Source organism: Atheta coriaria, unplaced genomic scaffold, assembly GCF_025399875.1.
Source record: "Atheta coriaria isolate IRGN ID8LTWV9N9 unplaced genomic scaffold, Caltech_Dcor_3.1 hic_scaffold_4_pilon, whole genome shotgun sequence".
Lineage (NCBI taxonomy): Eukaryota > Metazoa > Arthropoda > Insecta > Coleoptera > Staphylinidae > Dalotia > Dalotia coriaria.
The window spans coordinates 436,366-453,765 of record NW_027045446.1 but is presented as its reverse complement, the minus strand read 5'-3'; the positions used below and the strand labels follow the sequence as shown (position 1 = coordinate 453,765).

Below are 17,400 nucleotides of genomic sequence, written 5' to 3'. Positions count from 1 at the left end.
ATGCGCAAGCGCCAACATTCAACATGTTACCGATTTTGAATTCAAAAAGCTCCGTAAAGCTTTGAAAATGTTTCTTTTTAATTTATTATAGAATTAACTATGGATGTTGAAGAAAATATTGATAAAGAACCAAAAAGTCCTCGTTTGAGTCTTAGAAAAAAACTAAAACTCATTAAAATAAAGAAAAATAAAAAGGTTTTGGAGCAAACAGAACCTTCGCCAGTTTTACAAGATGATGGAGATGGAGATGGAGATCAACCACGTATTAATTTTATGTTTTGAAACACTAATTATTACATAAAATACTTTTCAGAACAAAGTTTCAAAGAACAAAGCGATATTATTAATATCGAATCGCAGGAAGAAGAAATGGAGAAGATAAAAATGAACACAAAGATACAACGCATTAAGAAAAAATACGGAAAACGTAGCCTAACTTACAATTAATATTTAAACAATTAATTTTTCTATTATTTTATTTTCAGAAACATGGGTAACACGTGAAATTGCTGAAATAATGGGTCGTGAATATATTTTACTCACAACATTACGCGACACATTATTCTTCATCATATTTTTGATTCTAATGACAATTGCTAGTTTGGGTGCTATCGAACCGGAAGCCCATAATTTATTCAAGCTAATGGAGAATGAGATGCTGCAGAATAATGGTTTCTATGATATTAATACCCCTTCACAATTTTGGACTTTTCTAGATGACTTCTTCGAGAACAGTTTCTACTGGGACTATTGGTATTATCCTGTGCATAACATAGCTCCTGCTAATATCAACGAACGTTATGTTTTTTACGAAAACAAATTGATCGGTGTGCCAAGATTAAGACAATTAAAAGTCCGTGGAGATTCTTGCATGATTCACAGCTATTTTAAGAAGGTTTTCCTCAACTGTTTCGGGAAGTTTAATTGGAAAAATGAAGATACAGCTACGTTTGGTCCTGGATCCGACTCGGCGTACAGATCAATAAATATTAACTAATAATTATACTAATAATAATTAAGTAATGTTTTTACAGATGGAGATATACTAGCGAATCTGAACTGCAAGACTCCAGACACTTTGGTAAGTTTGCCTGGTACCACGGTGGAGGTTACTACAAAGATTTAAGTTTGTACAAGAATGAAACCAAGGCGATTATTGAAGATCTCAAGAATAATCTGTGGGTTACTCGCGGGACAAGGGCGATTTTTCTCGATTGGACTATGTATAACACTAATCTGAATCTTTTTCTGCAATTTCGTTTGGTTTTTGAGTTTCCCCGAACCGGCGGTGTGGTGACAATGCCCAGCGCGCATATGTGTTCCCTGCTACGTCATCAAACCAAATACGATTATTTCATTCTTGCTTGCGAAATTATTTGCATAATGTTTCTGATTTACTACACTATAGAAGAAATTAGAGAGTTTGTGTACTTCAAATGGAAGTATCTCCTCATGTTTTGGACGTGGATTGATTTCATTATTATCTCTGTATAAATACGCTTACAAATTAAGCAAATATTTTAATATTACAGTTTTATTTTTAGTTTGGTTATGCTGCAATTGGACTTCGAATCTATTCAGAAATATCCATACATAAAAGATTATTGACTCTGATTGATAGGCCAGAGGTTCACGCTAACATGCAAGTGCTTATGCAGAGAATGTTCTTCTACAGATTGTTGTTGTCATCGATGTTGTTCTTTATTTACATGAAGATATTTAAGTACTTGAACTTCAACAAGAGTATGGCGCAACTTAACAGGACTCTGTCGCAATGTCGTAAGGATATGATTGGTTTTGGTATGATGTTTTTTATTATTTTTATTGCGTTCGCCATCTTGGGGTATTTAATCTTTGGTACGGAGGTGGAAACGTTTAGTACTTTCTATCTGGCGATGTTTACATTGTTGCGCACGATTTTGGGCGACTTTGATTACACTGATATCGAGAAGGCAAATCGTGTGATTGCGCCCATCTTCTTTTTGATGTTTATATTTTTGGTATTCTTTGTGTTATTGGTATGTCATACATGTTGCAGTAAGTTGAAAGATTTTTTCTTTCAAATTTAATTGTAGAACATGTTTCTGGCGATTATTAATGATACTTATGTCGATGTGAAGACTGAGTTGGCAATCGCACCGGAAGAGATGCGAATGTCTGGGTTTGTAAAGCGTGGTTATTACAATGTTTTGATCAAGCTAGGCCTTGGGAAATATGTTAAGTTTGAAGAATTTCAACGTAATGAGTTTGAGATGACTACGTCTGAGATCAAGGGCGCGTTAAAACGGTTGAACAAAGCGACACTCAGAAATAATTAGCTTGATTTTGATAGAAAATGTTGTATTTTAGAATTGGTTTTGCTGATTTGGAAATTGAGATGTTTCTAGCACGATATAATATTGATCCATCTGCGGAGATTCAACAATTTGATAAGCAGAAGTTGATTGATTTGTTGGAAGGGAAAGCACAACCTGAGCGTATGTACATATTACTTAAATTTCTTGTTTGTTTGAAAACAATGTTTTGTGAAGTACAACAGCAACAAATATTGTTGATAAGCCGAAATAGCTCAGTTGGGAGAGCGTTAGACTGAAGATCTAAAGGTCCCTGGTTCGATCCCTGGTTTCGGCACATTGTTTTTGCTATAAATTTAACGCACTGCCTGAGAATTACGTTTTGGTTTGCTGAAAAACCCCCTGTATCTCATGAACTAATTGACTTTTTTGGAGTTTCTCACCGCCCTGGAAAAACACCCTGTATCATGAACTAATTGACTTTTTGAGTTTCTCACCGCCCTGATAAAGCTCGAGAGTTTCTCTACACGATGCATACTCACCCAACATTTTATCCCTTTTGGAAGTGCCCTAGAATGCCCTTTAAACATTAGCATTTTTCAAAAATTGAAAACATGGTGTGGAAAACACCCTGTATCTCATGAACTAATTGACTTTCTTAGAGTTTCTCATCGCCATATTAAAGATTAAGAGTCTCTCTACACGATGCATACTCACCCAACTTCCTATCCCTTCCGGAAGTGCCCCGAAATGCTCTTCAAAATTGGCATTTCTAAGAAAATTTTAAAACGTGGTGTGGAAAACACCCTGTATCTCGTGAACTAATTGACTTTTTTTAGAGTTTCTTACCGCCATATTAAAGATCAAGAGTTACTCTACACGATGCATACCCACCAACTTTCTATCCCTTTCGGAAGTGCCCTAAAATGCCCTTCAAAATTGGCATTTTCAAAAAATTAAAAACATGGTGTGGAAAACACCCTGTATCTCGTGAACTAATTAACTTTCTTGGGGTTTCTCACCGCCATATTAAAGATCAAGAGTCTCTCTACACGATGCATACTCACCCAACTCTCTATCCCTTTTGGAAGTGCCCTAAAATGCCCTTTAAAAATGGGCATTTTTAAGAGAATTTTAAAACGTGGTGTGGAAAACACCCTGTATCTTGTGAACTAATTGACTTTTTAGAGTTTCTTACCGCCATATTAAAGTTTGATAGTTTCTCTACACGATACGTATTTTTTCAGCCCTCTTACCCTTTTAGAAGTGCCCTAAAATTCTTACCGCCATGTTAAAGCTAGAGAGTTCTTCTAGACGATGCATATTTTTCCAACCCCCTGGTCCTTCCAGAAGTACTCTAAAATGTACATCAAAAATACCTATTTTTGTCCCAAAAAATTCATTTTTTGGTCGAATAACAGGGTCGAACTTTTTTGTAAAATTTTTTCTGGTCGAAAAACAGGATCGAATTTTTTAAATTTTTTTTTTGTCAAAAAACAGTCGAATTTTTCTCTTAAAATTTTGTTAGGTCGAATAACAGGGTTGAACTCTTTTCTAAAAAATTTTTTGCTCGAACAACAGAGTCGAACTTTTTTATTAAAATTTTCCCGTCGAAACATTAAATTGCCATTATCTCCAAATCTAAAAGTGCTGCAAAAAAAAGAACTTTATTTAATTATTTAATTTAAACACTCTTCACCAAATAGCAGTAAGGAATTTTCCTGTAAATCTCATTAAGTGAAATGTGTATTCCTATCGAGACTTAAAATTCAATTATCCCAGGAACGAATTAAGCTAAAGAAAAACCAAAAACACCCTGATGTTCAGCATCAAATCCTAGATCAGATAACATTTAAAAAATTCGAAATAAAACATGTGCCCAAAAAATTTTCTGCCGCGATTTTCTTAGAAAGTAATAAAGATAATAAAAAACTTTCTTCATTTTGTTCATGCCGTGATAAGGATCTATAAAATGGCAGATTTAGTTTTTCAATTTTCCAAAGTTGACCAAAGACCACTCAAAAACATCAAGAGGTTACACTTGACTCTTTTTGGACTTAAAAAATTTTTTTTCAGCTAGAAGAAAATGGAAAACGCTAATCGCCGGAGTTTTCCAAGGGGATGAAAGATATCAAGTCAGTTTTCCGATAAAATCAATATTTCGCTCTTTAAAATGCGAAAAAAACAGCTTTGGAATAACCCATTTTCGGAAATAATGATGTTATCGGAAAACTGACTTGATATCTATCCCTTGGAAAACTCACCGATTAGCGTTTTCATTTCTCTAGCTTAAAAAATTTTTTGAGTCCAAAGTATTTCAAGCAAACTCTGATGTTTTGAGTGGTCTTTTGGCTCAACTTTTGGAAAATGAAAAACTAAATCCGCCATTTTACAGATCCCACACATGGCATGAACTAAATGAAGAAAGTTTTCTTCTATCTTTATTATTTTCCGAGAAAATCACGGTAGAAAATTTATTAGGCACATGTTATATTTCAAATTTTTTAAATGTTATCTGATCTAGGATTTGATGCTGAACATCGGGGTGTTTTTGGTTCTTGGGTAGCTTTATTAGTTTCTGAGATAATTGATTCTAAAGTCTCGATGTGAGTGCACATTCCACTTAATGAGACCTGCAGGAAAAAATTTTTTACGGGGAAATTTTAAACAAAAAAGTTCAACCCTGTTATTCAACAAAAAAAAATTTAAGAAAAATATTTGATCCATTTTTTGACCAAAAAATTTTTTAAACACAATTCGACCCTGTTCTTGGACCGAAAAAAAATTGGAACAAAAAAGTTCGATCCTGTTATTCGATCAAAAATGAAATTTTTATGCCAAAAATAGCTATTTTTAAAGTGCATTTTAAGGTACTTTTAGAAAGGTTAGGGGGTTGGAGAGGAATACGTCGTGTAGAGGAACTCTCGAACTTAAAAATGGCGGTAAGAAATTTAAAGAAAGTCAAATAGTTCACGAGATACAGGGTGTTTTTCACACCATGTTTTCAACTTTTCTAAAAATTGCTAACTTTTAAAGGACGTTTTAGGGTACTTCCCAAAGGGCTAGGAGATTAAAACAATATGCATCGTGTAGAGACACTCTCAAGCTTCAATATGTCGGTAAGAAACTCCAGCAAAGTCCAACAGTTCGTGAGATACAGGGTGTTTTTCACTCCATGTTTTCAACTTTTCTAAAAATTGCTAATTTTTAAAGAACGTTTTAAGACACTTCCGAAAGGTCTAAGAAAATATAAAAACATGCATCATGTAGAAGCACTCTCGAGCTTTAATACGGCATCAACAAAGTCTTAAAAAGTTAATTAGTTCACCAGATACAGGGTGTTTTTCACACCATGGTTTCAAATTTTTCTTTAAATGCTAATTTTTAAAGGGAATTTTAGGGTACTTCCAAAAGGGCTAGGAGATTAAAAAAGTATGCATCGTATAGAGGAACTCTCGAGCTATAAAATGGCAGTGATAAACTTAAAAAAGTTTATTAGTTCACGAGATACAGAGTGTTTTACACACCATGTTTTCAATTTTTTTGAAAAATGTCAATTTTAAAAGGGAGTTTTGGGGCGCTTTTAAAAGGGGTAGCAAATTAAAAAAGTATGCGTTATGTAGAGGAGTTTTCGAGCTTTGACAGGAATGTAGAAAAATCCAAAAAACCTGATTACTTCAGATAATACAGGGTGTTTTCCATACTATGTTTTCATTTTTTGTGAAAAATTTCAGTTTTCAAAGGGCGTTTTAGAGTGTTTACGGAAGTGCTAGATGGTTGGAAAAATAGGCTATGTAAAGAGAGTCTTTCTTCATTTATATTGCAATAAAAAGATCCAAAAAAATTAATTGGTTCACGAGATACAGGATGTTTTCCACACCCTATTTACATATTTTGTGAAAAATGCTACTTTCTAAAAATCATTTTAGAGCATTTTTAGAAGGGCTTGGGGGTTGCAAATATATGCATCGTGTAGGGAAACTCTCTAACTCTAACATGGAGGTGGGAAATTTTAAAAAAGTCAATTAGTTTGCAAGATACAGGGTGTTATTTTGCATACCATTGCCAAAACGACATTTTGCAGTAGTACGATAAATATCTGGCAAAAGCAACGTGCCGAAACCAGGGATTGAACCAGGGACCTTTAGATCTTCAGTCTAACGCTCTCCCAACTGAGATATTTCGGCGTATTGACAAGCAATTATTGCAATTGTACCATACAAACAATTGTTTTTATACAAATAAGAAATTGAAAAACAGTATTGAAAAACAATAGTTTTACGAGAGGGTGAGTATTAATAACGAGCAAAGTAAAGTAAACATTTACTGTGCGCTACACCCTCACAATATCGTTATGAAAGCGATACTTACGGTGCAGTTGGTGCAATGATTGAGAATTTTAAATGTATCAATGTTCATCAATTTATCAATATTTGACATTTAATTATTACAATCTTCAGACAAAAAGTCACCTAATTGTTTTTCTTGTTTTTATCATTTTTTTTTTCATCCTGAATGGTAATTCAAATTTTATCCAAATAAATTAAAAGGATAACAAAGTCAAATGATTAAAACATGTTATAATTTATATTTAAAATTTTTATTATAAACTTTACCAGAATATATACAAATGACCTTTAACACTTAATTTAACTAAAACGTTGAATATGATAATTTTTACATTCGTATCACTATTGAAGAGAAAAGAGCTACTATAAAACCCTAATTATTTACAAATACATTCGAAAGCATAGTTCATGTTCATGAATAAAACTATTCAGTACCATATTGTATTAGCATTATCACTACTTTTCTTAATATAATACTGTTTCTTAATCATTTTATACTGACGCTTCAACGCCGCAAGAATCAAAGACGAAATCTTCTTTGAAGCAGCTACCAACTTAGTTTCAACCAGATGTTCTTCCAATTCTTGAGCAAGACGATGACTTCTTTCACGCTCTGTCAACATCCTCGACTTATCAATATTTTTATCTACTCCTACTTTTTTCTCATCAATAACAGTATTCTTCAACAGATCCGGAACAACTTTCTCATATATATTCCGCGTGGTAACAACATATTTCTTAGACTGATTAACTTCTGCATTGTTCTTCAACAACTCCTGTATAATCTTAATATGTCCTTTATCAGCAGCCAACATCAACGCTGTCTTCCCTTTCTTATTAACCACATTAATATCAGCTTTATTCTTCAATAATTCGACGTTGATCTTCCTTTTGTTGCCTTAATTTTGGACCTAGTTAATTAGTGGTGCAATAAAATTGAATAGAATCGAACGTTTTTGTTAATTTTTTTCGGTTGAAGAACAGGGCCGACCTTTTCACTTAAAATTTTTTTGGCTGAACAACGTGGTCGAACTTTATTTTAAATTTCTTTCGTCGAAACCGTCGAGATTAAATTACGATTATCTCGCGAACCAAAAGGGTTACGGAAAAAAGGACCACATATTCTTGACCCTTACACAATTCTCTATGAGATGGCACCCTTTTTGAGAAACGACCAAAATGCATAAAAAAATTTAACGAAAAGATTTTGATATAAAAAAGTCAAAAGATTTTTCTTTTTATGTTGAAAATTAAAAGATGGAATTTTCAAATTCTGTTTTCGGATTCTGATAGCTAATTTAATTCTACATCGATTATTTTAGTAACTTTTTTTACTAACATTTGCCGTTTAGGCCCTATTGACATTTTTCATGTAATTTAATTGGCGACAAAACCTGACTTAGTTAAGGTGATTATAATTAAAACGGTTTAGTTTAGAACAAAATTTTATTAAGATAAAATATATAGAATTACATGTTCTTCAATATTCTGTAATAAAAAATTCAAATTTCCAATATTAATTTTTTACCTAGGAAATGATGGAGAAAACGAATAAACCAGTTTTTCGCACTTATCTTGAAAACCATTAGAGATAAAGAAAAACGGTTTTCATATTCTTATGTAGAATTAAATTACACATTATATAGCACTTTAAAATTAACAGTTATCAACACTTATGTAATAATTAAAAATGGTCAATAACTTAAAAACTAATTAAGATGGCGCAACCAAACCTGGATTAATGGATTTCAGGCCTTGTTTTACATCAGTTTGGAAAGTTTGGGGAAAATCGGAGAGGTTGTTTTATTTGATCAGTTTTGAAGTTACCACCAATTTTCCGAAATAATGATGTTATCGGAAAACAGACTTGATATCTTTCATCCCCTTAGAAAACTCAATCGATTAGCGTTTTCCATTTTCTTCTAGCTTAAAGTTAATTTTTTGAGGCCTCAAAGAGTGATGCTTTTCGAGTGCTGTTTGGTCAACTTTGGAAAATGGGAAAACTAAATCTGACATTTTATAGATCCTTATCACGACATGAACAAAATGAAGAAAGTTCTTTTCTAACTTTTTTACTTTCCGAGAAAATCGTGTGGGAAAATTTTGTAGGCACATGTTATATTTTAAATTTTTTAAATGTTATCTTATCTTGGATTTGATGCTGAGCATTATAGTGTTTTCGGTTTTCGTTTATCTCTTCTAGTTCCCGAGATAATTGATTCTTAAGTCTGCATGTGAGTACACATTTTACTAAATGACATCTGTAGGTAAAACTCTTAGTGCTATTAAGTGAAAAGTTGTTTCAATCAGATAATTAGAGAGGCTCTTAACACAATGAGGTTGTTAGTTTTTAATAATTAATTAAACTACACTTTAATATGTCAGGCGCCTCCGCCAATTTTTTCATAATTAAATACTTTTTTCAAAAAAATAAGAAAATAGACTGTTTTATCACTAATTATTAAAGAGGGCAATTTTATAAAGTAATTATCTTAGTACATAATTTTAATTCGGGCAACGATTTAAAAGATACGTGACAATAATTGTTTAAATGTATTCAATATATACCTATGTTATCTTCAAAAGCAAATAGGGCCTAAACAAAGCATGCTAGGAGAAAATATAACTAAGATTAATTACTGAAATTTAATTGTTTGATAAGAATCCGCAATCAGAATTCAAAAATTCCAACTTTAAATTTTCGACATAAAAAAGAGAAATCTTTTGCCTTTTTTATAACAAAATCTTTTCGTTAAATTTTTTTATGCATTTTTTGTCGTTTTTCAAAAAGGGTGCAATCTTGTAGAGAATTTTTCAAGGATCAAGAATATGTGGTCCATTTTTCCGTAGCCCTTTTAGTTCACGAGATAATCGCAATTTTCTCTCGGCGCTTTCGACGGAAAAAATTTAAGAAAATAGTTCGACCCTGTTGTTCAGCCGAAAATATTTTTAATAAAAAGTTCGACCCTGTTCTTCGACCAAAAATAAATATAAACAATAATCGCTATTTACAACTCTTCGCTTGATTTAGCAGAAAAATGCGTATGATTTTATAAATCAGTCGTATAATTATCAAATAATCATTTATAAGAGTTTTAAATAAGTCTAAATATTACAACATTACCAATTAAATTTACTTCACAAAGCTGTCCGGATAAACACAACGCACACAAAAGATAATACACAAAAAGAAAGATTACTTAAATACAATTATTATAATTTACAAAATGAGCATTCTAAATTTGTATCACATGAAATTGTGGCATGAACTAAAGTCGACTGTCAAATTCATTCATAAAACAGTCTTGCGTTTACAATATGCATTTGTTTTATGTTACAATTACGTGTTAATCTTAAAACTTTTTACGATTGCTAGCAATGTCGTGAATTTTTCTTTATTGATGATGTCTTGTCAACGCTGGTTAGTGATGCTAGGCGACGCAATGAATGTTTAATCTGAAGATTTGGTATGTGATGGACATTGAGGAACAATTTGAAATAGTCATACTTATCGATTATGCTTACAGTTTATCGTAATTGTTATAAGTTGCCGGTTCAGTCAATATTCATGCTAAGTTTACTAGAGGCAATACAATTGAATGCGAATGGAAGAATATAAGAGCCGTTTGTTAATAAAATCCCCTGATTTACGCCTGTTATACTTAGTCGTTACGAATTCCATTGTTGCTCAAAAGCCTACTGTATATTTACCTATCACAGTCCTACACAGCAAATATATTAGGTTTTATTTACAAACTCTATCTTCAGCTGTATTTAAATAAATGCATAATTTAGTTTTAAAAGCATTTCACTAATCGTATCAAAACGCATTTGCTAAATTCTTTTTCTCTCTCAACTCGGCCCGTAATTTAAATGTATATACAAATGCCATATTTTACAATAGATATTCTCCATCATTCATTACAGATATGTTTCATTCACGCTCGTAATTCATTTCTAATTATTTAATTGTCGATTACACAAAGGACTGATTTCTGCATTGTTTCCATTCAATTATTCTGTCTCAACGCAAATTGATGAGAATTGGACGGTGAACATCATAGCGGAATGTTTTCATGCGCCTTTGAATTCTTGTCGGTGTCAATTAAAATAAATAGTTAAAACTTCCGGTCGGACACGTCCGAAATCTGCTTCTCAAGGGAATCGCACTCGGCGAGCTCCTCGCCGCCCTGATACATACTCGATGATTGATTCGAGTCAATACTATCGTAGAAAAGCTCCCGTTGATTCTGTCCCCAGTAAAAATTCTTCGTAGGTGAGCTTGGCGACGGCATAGGAGGTCCTGTCCGATCCATTCTATCCAATGAATCCATGTATAGTTGTTCCACGTCGCTTGGATAAGACGACGCTGAAAGAATCCACTGGGCTTTCTTGAGATTTAAATCAATCTAAAACCAATTTACGTAATTAATTGTTATGTAAAACAATTAAATCTTAAAGTAATTTTTTCTTAAATATAAAAGTTACTTAAAACTGCATCAAACACCTTTAATCTGGGGCCCAATCTGCTGATCTACTTTGTACGTGAACTGGTTATTACAGTAAACTTGTGAAAGAAATTGAATAATGCAGGTGCTTTCAATAATATTAATCGCATTCATGCCACACACAAAGTGCAAGCAGCAACACACAACTCGTAACGCGAAAATTATTGCACGCATTACTTACCGACATGTCCTAAATAATATTTTGTTATTAAAAAGCAGGCTAATGATCATACTGTTACAGCTTATGATATAAAATGGCAATTGCGACCAGATTAATCTCTTTTTAGTAGCTATTATTCACAAGCAGAGTAATAGTGTAGAGCGGATAAAATCAAAAAATTAAAATAAAATCAAGCAAAAACTTACTGTACACATATCAGCAGAAAATAAATGAAAACAAACTCCTATGCAAGTCGATCCTGTTTCCACCAGTTCCACAAAGATAGTTTGGACCGTACCTTCGAATCGGGCGCGTCCCGAATGCTGTTGTTGCGACGCACAGGTGTCGCAGGTGCGGCGCCCTTCCGCATTGTCGACCCGCGCGTAGAACCACCGCCGCCATAACTCGTCACCGAACTGTCCTTTCCCGAGCGGGTTAGCGACTCACTGGTGCGCAGCTTGCCGGTGAGCGAGTCTTTTGCTGTAGTTAGGGACCCATTCCGCGATTTGCTCAGTGATGTCGAAGACTTGCTTCCGGAAAGTGAATTTCCTTCGCTTTTGTTGTTACGCCACGATTGCGCCGATTGTGGCCGCCCGGGGGACTCTCCACTGCGACTACGAGGTGCACCAAGTGCCGGAGAGTGCTTGCCGCCGCTTGGCGGTTTGGGTGCCGCGTAACTCTTACCCAAAGGAATCTTGCTAGGTCGTCGTCGGGGTGTTTCCACGCTTTTTCGCGTATTTTCCGCTTGGTCCTGTGCGGATTCTGTGCTACTGCTGTGGTCCAATTGCTGATTGATAGGAAAGGGACTCATGGCCTTCATGCTCGATGTACTGATCTCAGTCCGTTCGGAAGCTGTATCCAAAGCGGGAATAATATCCGGAGATTTCCCACTGGGCGGCTTTTTCTGGTTTTCCAACATTCTAACATGTGCTCTGGTTCCTTCCAATTCAATATTTCTATCTTCCAACTAAAACGTAACATAAAACATAAAATTAACACGTTCGAAAGTTGTACGGTAACTCAACTCACTTGAAACTTAAGCTCATCGTTTTCCTCTCGTGCCTTGTCCAGTTTGTCCACCAAATTCTGCTCCAATCTAGCTGCAGTATCGAGTTGCAGTTGTAGAACCTGCGTGCGCAACAACAAAAGAAAGCTAGTTAGCATTTTTATTACAACTTCATATTTATAACACGAAACATGACAATGCAACGTAGAGAGCAATCGCACCTTTGCTCTTGAGTCTACCGCGATATGACAGTGCGTGACATTAAAAACCGCCAATTAGTATTGTTCGCCACAGAAGAAGACATTAACTTTCTTTTCAATTACAACCTCCCAACGTCTCAACGTTTGAACGTGTTCAAGCCCGCATTTGACATGGAGATATGACACGAAGCGTAATAAAAACGAATTAGAAAGGAAGAGTTTTACGAGCCGCAAACATTTCAATTATGTACTCACTTGATTTTGAACGGTGGATGTCAACAGATGCTTCTGCAAGACAATCGGGTCATACTCCTTGAGAATGGCGGCGATCTTCTTCGAATCCGGCAGCGCCACCTTTGGCTGCTGATCGCCGAGCGCGAGATCCAACTCATCAGACCTGCCACGTCTACTGATCGTCCTTTGACTAGTACTAACACAAACTTTATTAGCACATGCACTCTGCACCCGGTCATCGGCATCCTTCGTCACAAACTGGAGATGAAGGTCGTGGATGCGCGAGTTCACCTCGCCGCTCTGACTGACGACGTTACGTAGTTGATCCTCGAGGTCCTGTTTGGTAGAGAGTAGATTTTCCAGGTCCTCTTGGAGTCTGGACGTGTGCACTCGCCCAGCAAGGACCTCAGCCTCCATCTCGGCCACTCTATCCAACAGCATATCACGCTCATGTCGTAGATTCCGCACATCATCGGCGGACGCATGAAACAACACCCGCTGGAAGTCCGATTCCTTTCTGGTATCCCCCTGATCCCTCAGCGCGCCTTGCAGCGCCTCCACTTCGTCTTTTAACCGTGTGCCTTTGCGATGTATCACATCCAAGAGATTCCACAATTCGTCTTCGGCTTCACCTTCGTCCACAGCCGCTGGCGCGGATGTAGGAGGTGCCGATGAGGAAGAAGCGCTGTGCGTCTCTTTGCTACTAGTCTCCGTACTAAAACCCGAATCCTGCACCGCCGACGATTCCGTTTTCTTTGCGCGCGATTCGTCCTTATTGTGCAGTTTGCGGCGGACGCGCACTCCCGGCTCCCAATCGCGACGCACCGCCACCGGGATGTTGGAGGTCATCATCGTCGCCGGCGATGAGGTGGCCATCTTGGTGCGCAGATTCGGGAACGTCTCGATGACGAGGTCGCGAAACTCGAGCAGGGCGCCCACCTCATGCTGTAACTCCTGCAGGGCGACCAGCGACTTCGCCTGCTCGCTGATTAGATAGTGAAATGGACCCGGCTGTTGGCGTAACTGCAAGCAGTCCATGCCAGAACCCGGCTCGCCACCCTAAAAAGCAAAAAATGAAAAAAGTTAAAACTTATGTCTTGACAGACGCGTATAGAAATTATAAAGTGACTTGATGTCTCGTCTGTTTTGTAACTTGTGTGACACAGATGATGGCTGTTTGCGGCGAGGTTGTTGCACTCCCAAACGCCTTCCTGCCGTCATTAACACGATCGCACATTAAGAAAAACCCGCCCTCACAAATGCAACATTTGTAATCGTCATTATCTCCAGATATCTATAAACTTTAAATAAGCAATAACAAAGTAATTAAATGTTTGTTTTGCATTGTCTGCGTTTCCTTTTGGTTGCAAAGGTGAAAACAAGATAACGCAAGATTGATGATATGCAAATGCACGAAATGTAAGCAAAATATACAGTGCACGCCTTTCTCTTTAGCGTTGTTTATAAGCGAGGGCGTTCATGCTCGTGCCCATGTGCATTCACGCTAATTATATAATATTCAAATATTTGAAACGACTCTCCACCAGTCATCGGACCTGGCTGAGCACAAACAACCCGGACCATTGTATGATTTTATTTATTACCGAAACATAAGCCGTTCGGCGCACATTGTGCACAATTGTGCTCGGTGTTATACCGTTACCGAACGTGTAGAGCTGCAGACGTTTGCCGTTTAGGAGTTTAGACACAGCAATTACTTCAATTACTCGAACTAATTTATGAATGAAACGAGTGCGCTGTTCGAAAGCGCGCGCTTTCATAACGCAATAATTGTGTCTCAGCGTTCAAAATTCGTTTACAAATTCGACAAAAGATTCGTCGGACTATTTCAAAATTTAAATCACCACGAAATTCAGCGATAAAAGTAGATAGAATGCAGTATTAAATGTGATATCAATTACAATCGGAAATTAATTAATGCACCGTTTAACGCAATTAGCGTGCAGAGTAGTGACTTGCCAATTAGAAAGCAGAAATTTGTTGCTTGTTTCATCCGAGCACACGCATGGCGTATTGCAATTTGCATCTTGTAAGTGGCAAGCAGGAAGATTGTTGGAATATTTGACGTTTAATTGCTGGAAATTCTTGGAAATAATGGTGTTATTGGAAACCACACAAGATGCACAGAGTAAAACACAAATTGTATACAATTTCGTTTAAAACAAGTCAAAATCATCATAAAATCAAATTTTAACAAAAAAAAAACTAACAGTAACCAAAAATGCATTAAACCACGGTCGAGAGTACCGAGACATTGAACTTGAAACTAAAAAAAACGATACATGTTGCAAGAACCAATTAAATTCAAATACAAAACGAAGTAAACAAAGCAAACCAGTATTCATGCATTTAAAGCACGAATAAAAAAAACTCTTCAATCACAAGTTAGAAGTAGGATTAAAGTAAGTACTCTTGAACTCTAGTAGAGACATAGAGCATCATTAGCATTTCAAGAGTCGTCGATTCGACGTAAAGTGAATTAAAAAATCATAATTCCGCCAATTTGTATTCAATCAAGTTGTCCCATTAGTCGTGAATAAATTTAATGCGCGAAACGTTTCTATTTTCTTTTAAATCGTTTTTGTTTGCTTTAAAATAAATAACGAGTGCGTGTACATATATGTCGCGTATGATCAAATTAAGTTAATGATGGTTCATTGATCGGTAGCTAAATTAAGTCTGCGTGAGATGATGAACTTTAACTTTAAACGAACTCTGCTGTACCAAAAGCAGATAAGAAGAAAAAACACAATCGATTTTTGTGACATTCACATTTTAGCATCTGTATTACAAGCACATTAAATGCCACAGTTGCCCGAAATAAACACATCAAAATTAGTCACGTAGATATCAATCATAAAATGTGCGAATGAGGAAGTAAATTCCTGCAATAAATAAAATCTGCAAAAAGAAAGCCGAAATGAAACTGTAACGTAATGTAATTTAATAAAAATTCGGTTGGAATTGCGGTGATTTACAAATCCGTGCGCGTCCTCTAAAATAAATCAAAATTATTGTTCAGTTCAGCGTTGTGCACTCTTTCAACACCTCAAATTGCATGATTCCGACGCAATAAATAATTTAATACACTGATGAAACAGTAGCAATTGGTAATATATTTGCACAATGTCATGCAATATTCTTTACAAACACTATTTCTACTATTTTCATATTTTTATAGTAAAATACTCGAAATATTAATCTAAAAAACCTAAAAATTTCATTATCACCATCATATTTTTTTTCTCCGACGGTAAATATTGTGAAACACTATAAAAATAATCTATGCACACACACCTCAAAAAAATACACAAGAGACGATCCCATTTAGGATCGATTTTTCAATTACAACCAAACGACATGCCGACAAACACACATTCAACGCGTCGATGCCGACGAAATTCAATTGAAACCAAATCCTGCTTCTTTATAATCTCAATCAAACATCATCTATCTCTATACGTATACGCGATGCGTAAACATGCACGCTCCATTTACATTTCAAATTTTTCTTCACCGCACATTACATACTTTCGACATGTTGAAAGTCTTACGTCTTTTTCGAGTCGATACGGTAGTTAGTGTCGAATTACACAAAACAAAATCAAATAGATCTAAAATGGATCTCGGATTAAATTGAATAGATGCGCTAATTAATTTTATCTACTTTTACTTCGTAATAAAATGCAAACTTTCCACGCCGCAGTAATTTTGCACTTGTGTGTTGTATTAATTAGCGATGCGCGGCAAACAAAAAGAGATCCGTACAAAGTATCAACACCTAATTGCATCTCAAGAGAGAGATGTTGAGTTTTATTACACATGCGATTTAATTATCTAGATTTTCCGAAGCAGTCCAAGCCACAGCGTTTCACTTTCGCCTAATTCGTTTCACTCGCATTATCATGATAATAAAATCTATTGATGAAGTACCTACGCCATAAATATGCACAATATATGAATTATGGTGTGCACGGCGTGAACTAATTACGCCGAGTCGCGAGTGCCGATGACGATATTACTCTTCGTACTTCGTACTTCATTCTTCGACACACCACACAAAGAAATTAGAAAATGCAAACTTTGATTCTTAGACGTGCGGCTAGAAAGCGTCGTTCTGCACTAATCAGATGGCGAAAAAACCACGCGGATGAAATATGGAACGACGCCCGAGTTGTGTGTTGTGTCCAGGATGGAAACCGGTAGGAAAGTTCAATTACTAATCGCAGGACAGTCGACAAATCATTTTACCAACGTGTCAAATGCGTGTTCCGCGTTAATTTTTCACCTAAAACTAATATTTTCTAGCCCTTGGCGTTGGGCGCATGTAAGATGTGTAAAATCTATTTGCGATATAATTAATTTCGCCATTGCATTGTAATTAACATTGCGCGCGCGCGCGTTTGCACGTCTCGCGATATGAAATTACGATCTTCCTTTTTCGTTTTCGTTTTCTAACACTTCCGCGTTCGCAGCGCGCGCAATTAGAACGCGTGCATCATCTGTCAATAATTTTTTCAGCGCTCGACGTGTGCGAGACTTGGCGATCGCGACCTCCCAGGCGCAGTAAGTAAATAAATTACAATGTGGAAAAAAATCTTCTCATAAAATTAACGCATCAGCAATTT

General features: G+C 35.9%; 2 protein-coding genes and 2 non-coding genes across 6 annotated transcripts in view; 2 read left to right on the top strand and 2 right to left on the bottom strand.

The window, feature by feature from the left end:
- The first annotated feature begins 52 nt into the window (after window positions 1–52).
- Window positions 53–2,653, top strand: LOC135790322 (polycystin-2-like protein 2). The gene is made up of 7 exons (XM_065300511.1): window positions 53–262; window positions 314–427; window positions 486–972; window positions 1,035–1,488; window positions 1,545–2,018; window positions 2,076–2,287; window positions 2,350–2,653. Exons 1-7 carry the CDS (start codon window positions 100–102, stop codon window positions 2,591–2,593), a joined length of 2,148 nt encoding a protein of 715 aa, XP_065156583.1. The 5' UTR covers window positions 53–99; the 3' UTR covers window positions 2,594–2,653.
- Window positions 2,559–2,631, top strand: TRNAF-GAA (transfer RNA phenylalanine (anticodon GAA)). The gene has a single exon. It is a non-coding gene; the product is annotated as a tRNA-Phe (tRNA).
- A 3,755-nt stretch (window positions 2,654–6,408) lies between the features above and the next one.
- Window positions 6,409–6,481, bottom strand: TRNAF-GAA (transfer RNA phenylalanine (anticodon GAA)). Its single transcript has one exon. It is a non-coding gene; the product is annotated as a tRNA-Phe (tRNA).
- Window positions 6,482–9,691: 3,210 nt separating this feature from the next.
- Window positions 9,692–17,400, bottom strand: part of LOC135790538 (coiled-coil domain-containing protein 158-like) — a 36,722-nt gene continuing 29,013 nt past the window's right edge. For 2 of the 3 annotated variants that reach the window (XM_065300771.1, XM_065300770.1), the window contains exons 2-5: window positions 12,773–13,810; window positions 12,341–12,439; window positions 11,610–12,278; window positions 9,692–11,052 (exon numbers count right to left, since the gene is read on the bottom strand). In XM_065300771.1, coding sequence (XP_065156843.1) covers window positions 10,762–11,052; window positions 11,610–12,278; window positions 12,341–12,439; window positions 12,773–13,810 — 2,097 coding nt within the window. In that variant the 3' untranslated portion in view covers window positions 9,692–10,761. Of the gene's footprint in view, window positions 11,053–11,517; window positions 12,279–12,340; window positions 12,440–12,772; window positions 13,811–17,400 lie in introns of all 3 variants that reach the window. The other variant, XM_065300772.1, reaches the window with a different exon arrangement.

Coding starts and splice junctions, on each gene's coding strand:
- LOC135790322 (XM_065300511.1), top strand. CDS start 100: ATGGATGTTGAAGAAAATATTGATAAAGAACCAAAAAGTCCTCGTTTG. Junction 2,019..2,075: donor TGGTATTCTTTGTGTTATTG/GTATGTCATACA, acceptor ATTTAATTGTAG/AACATGTTTCTGGCGATTAT. Junction 2,288..2,349: donor ATCAAGGGCGCGTTAAAACG/GTTGAACAAAGC, acceptor GTTGTATTTTAG/AATTGGTTTTGCTGATTTGG.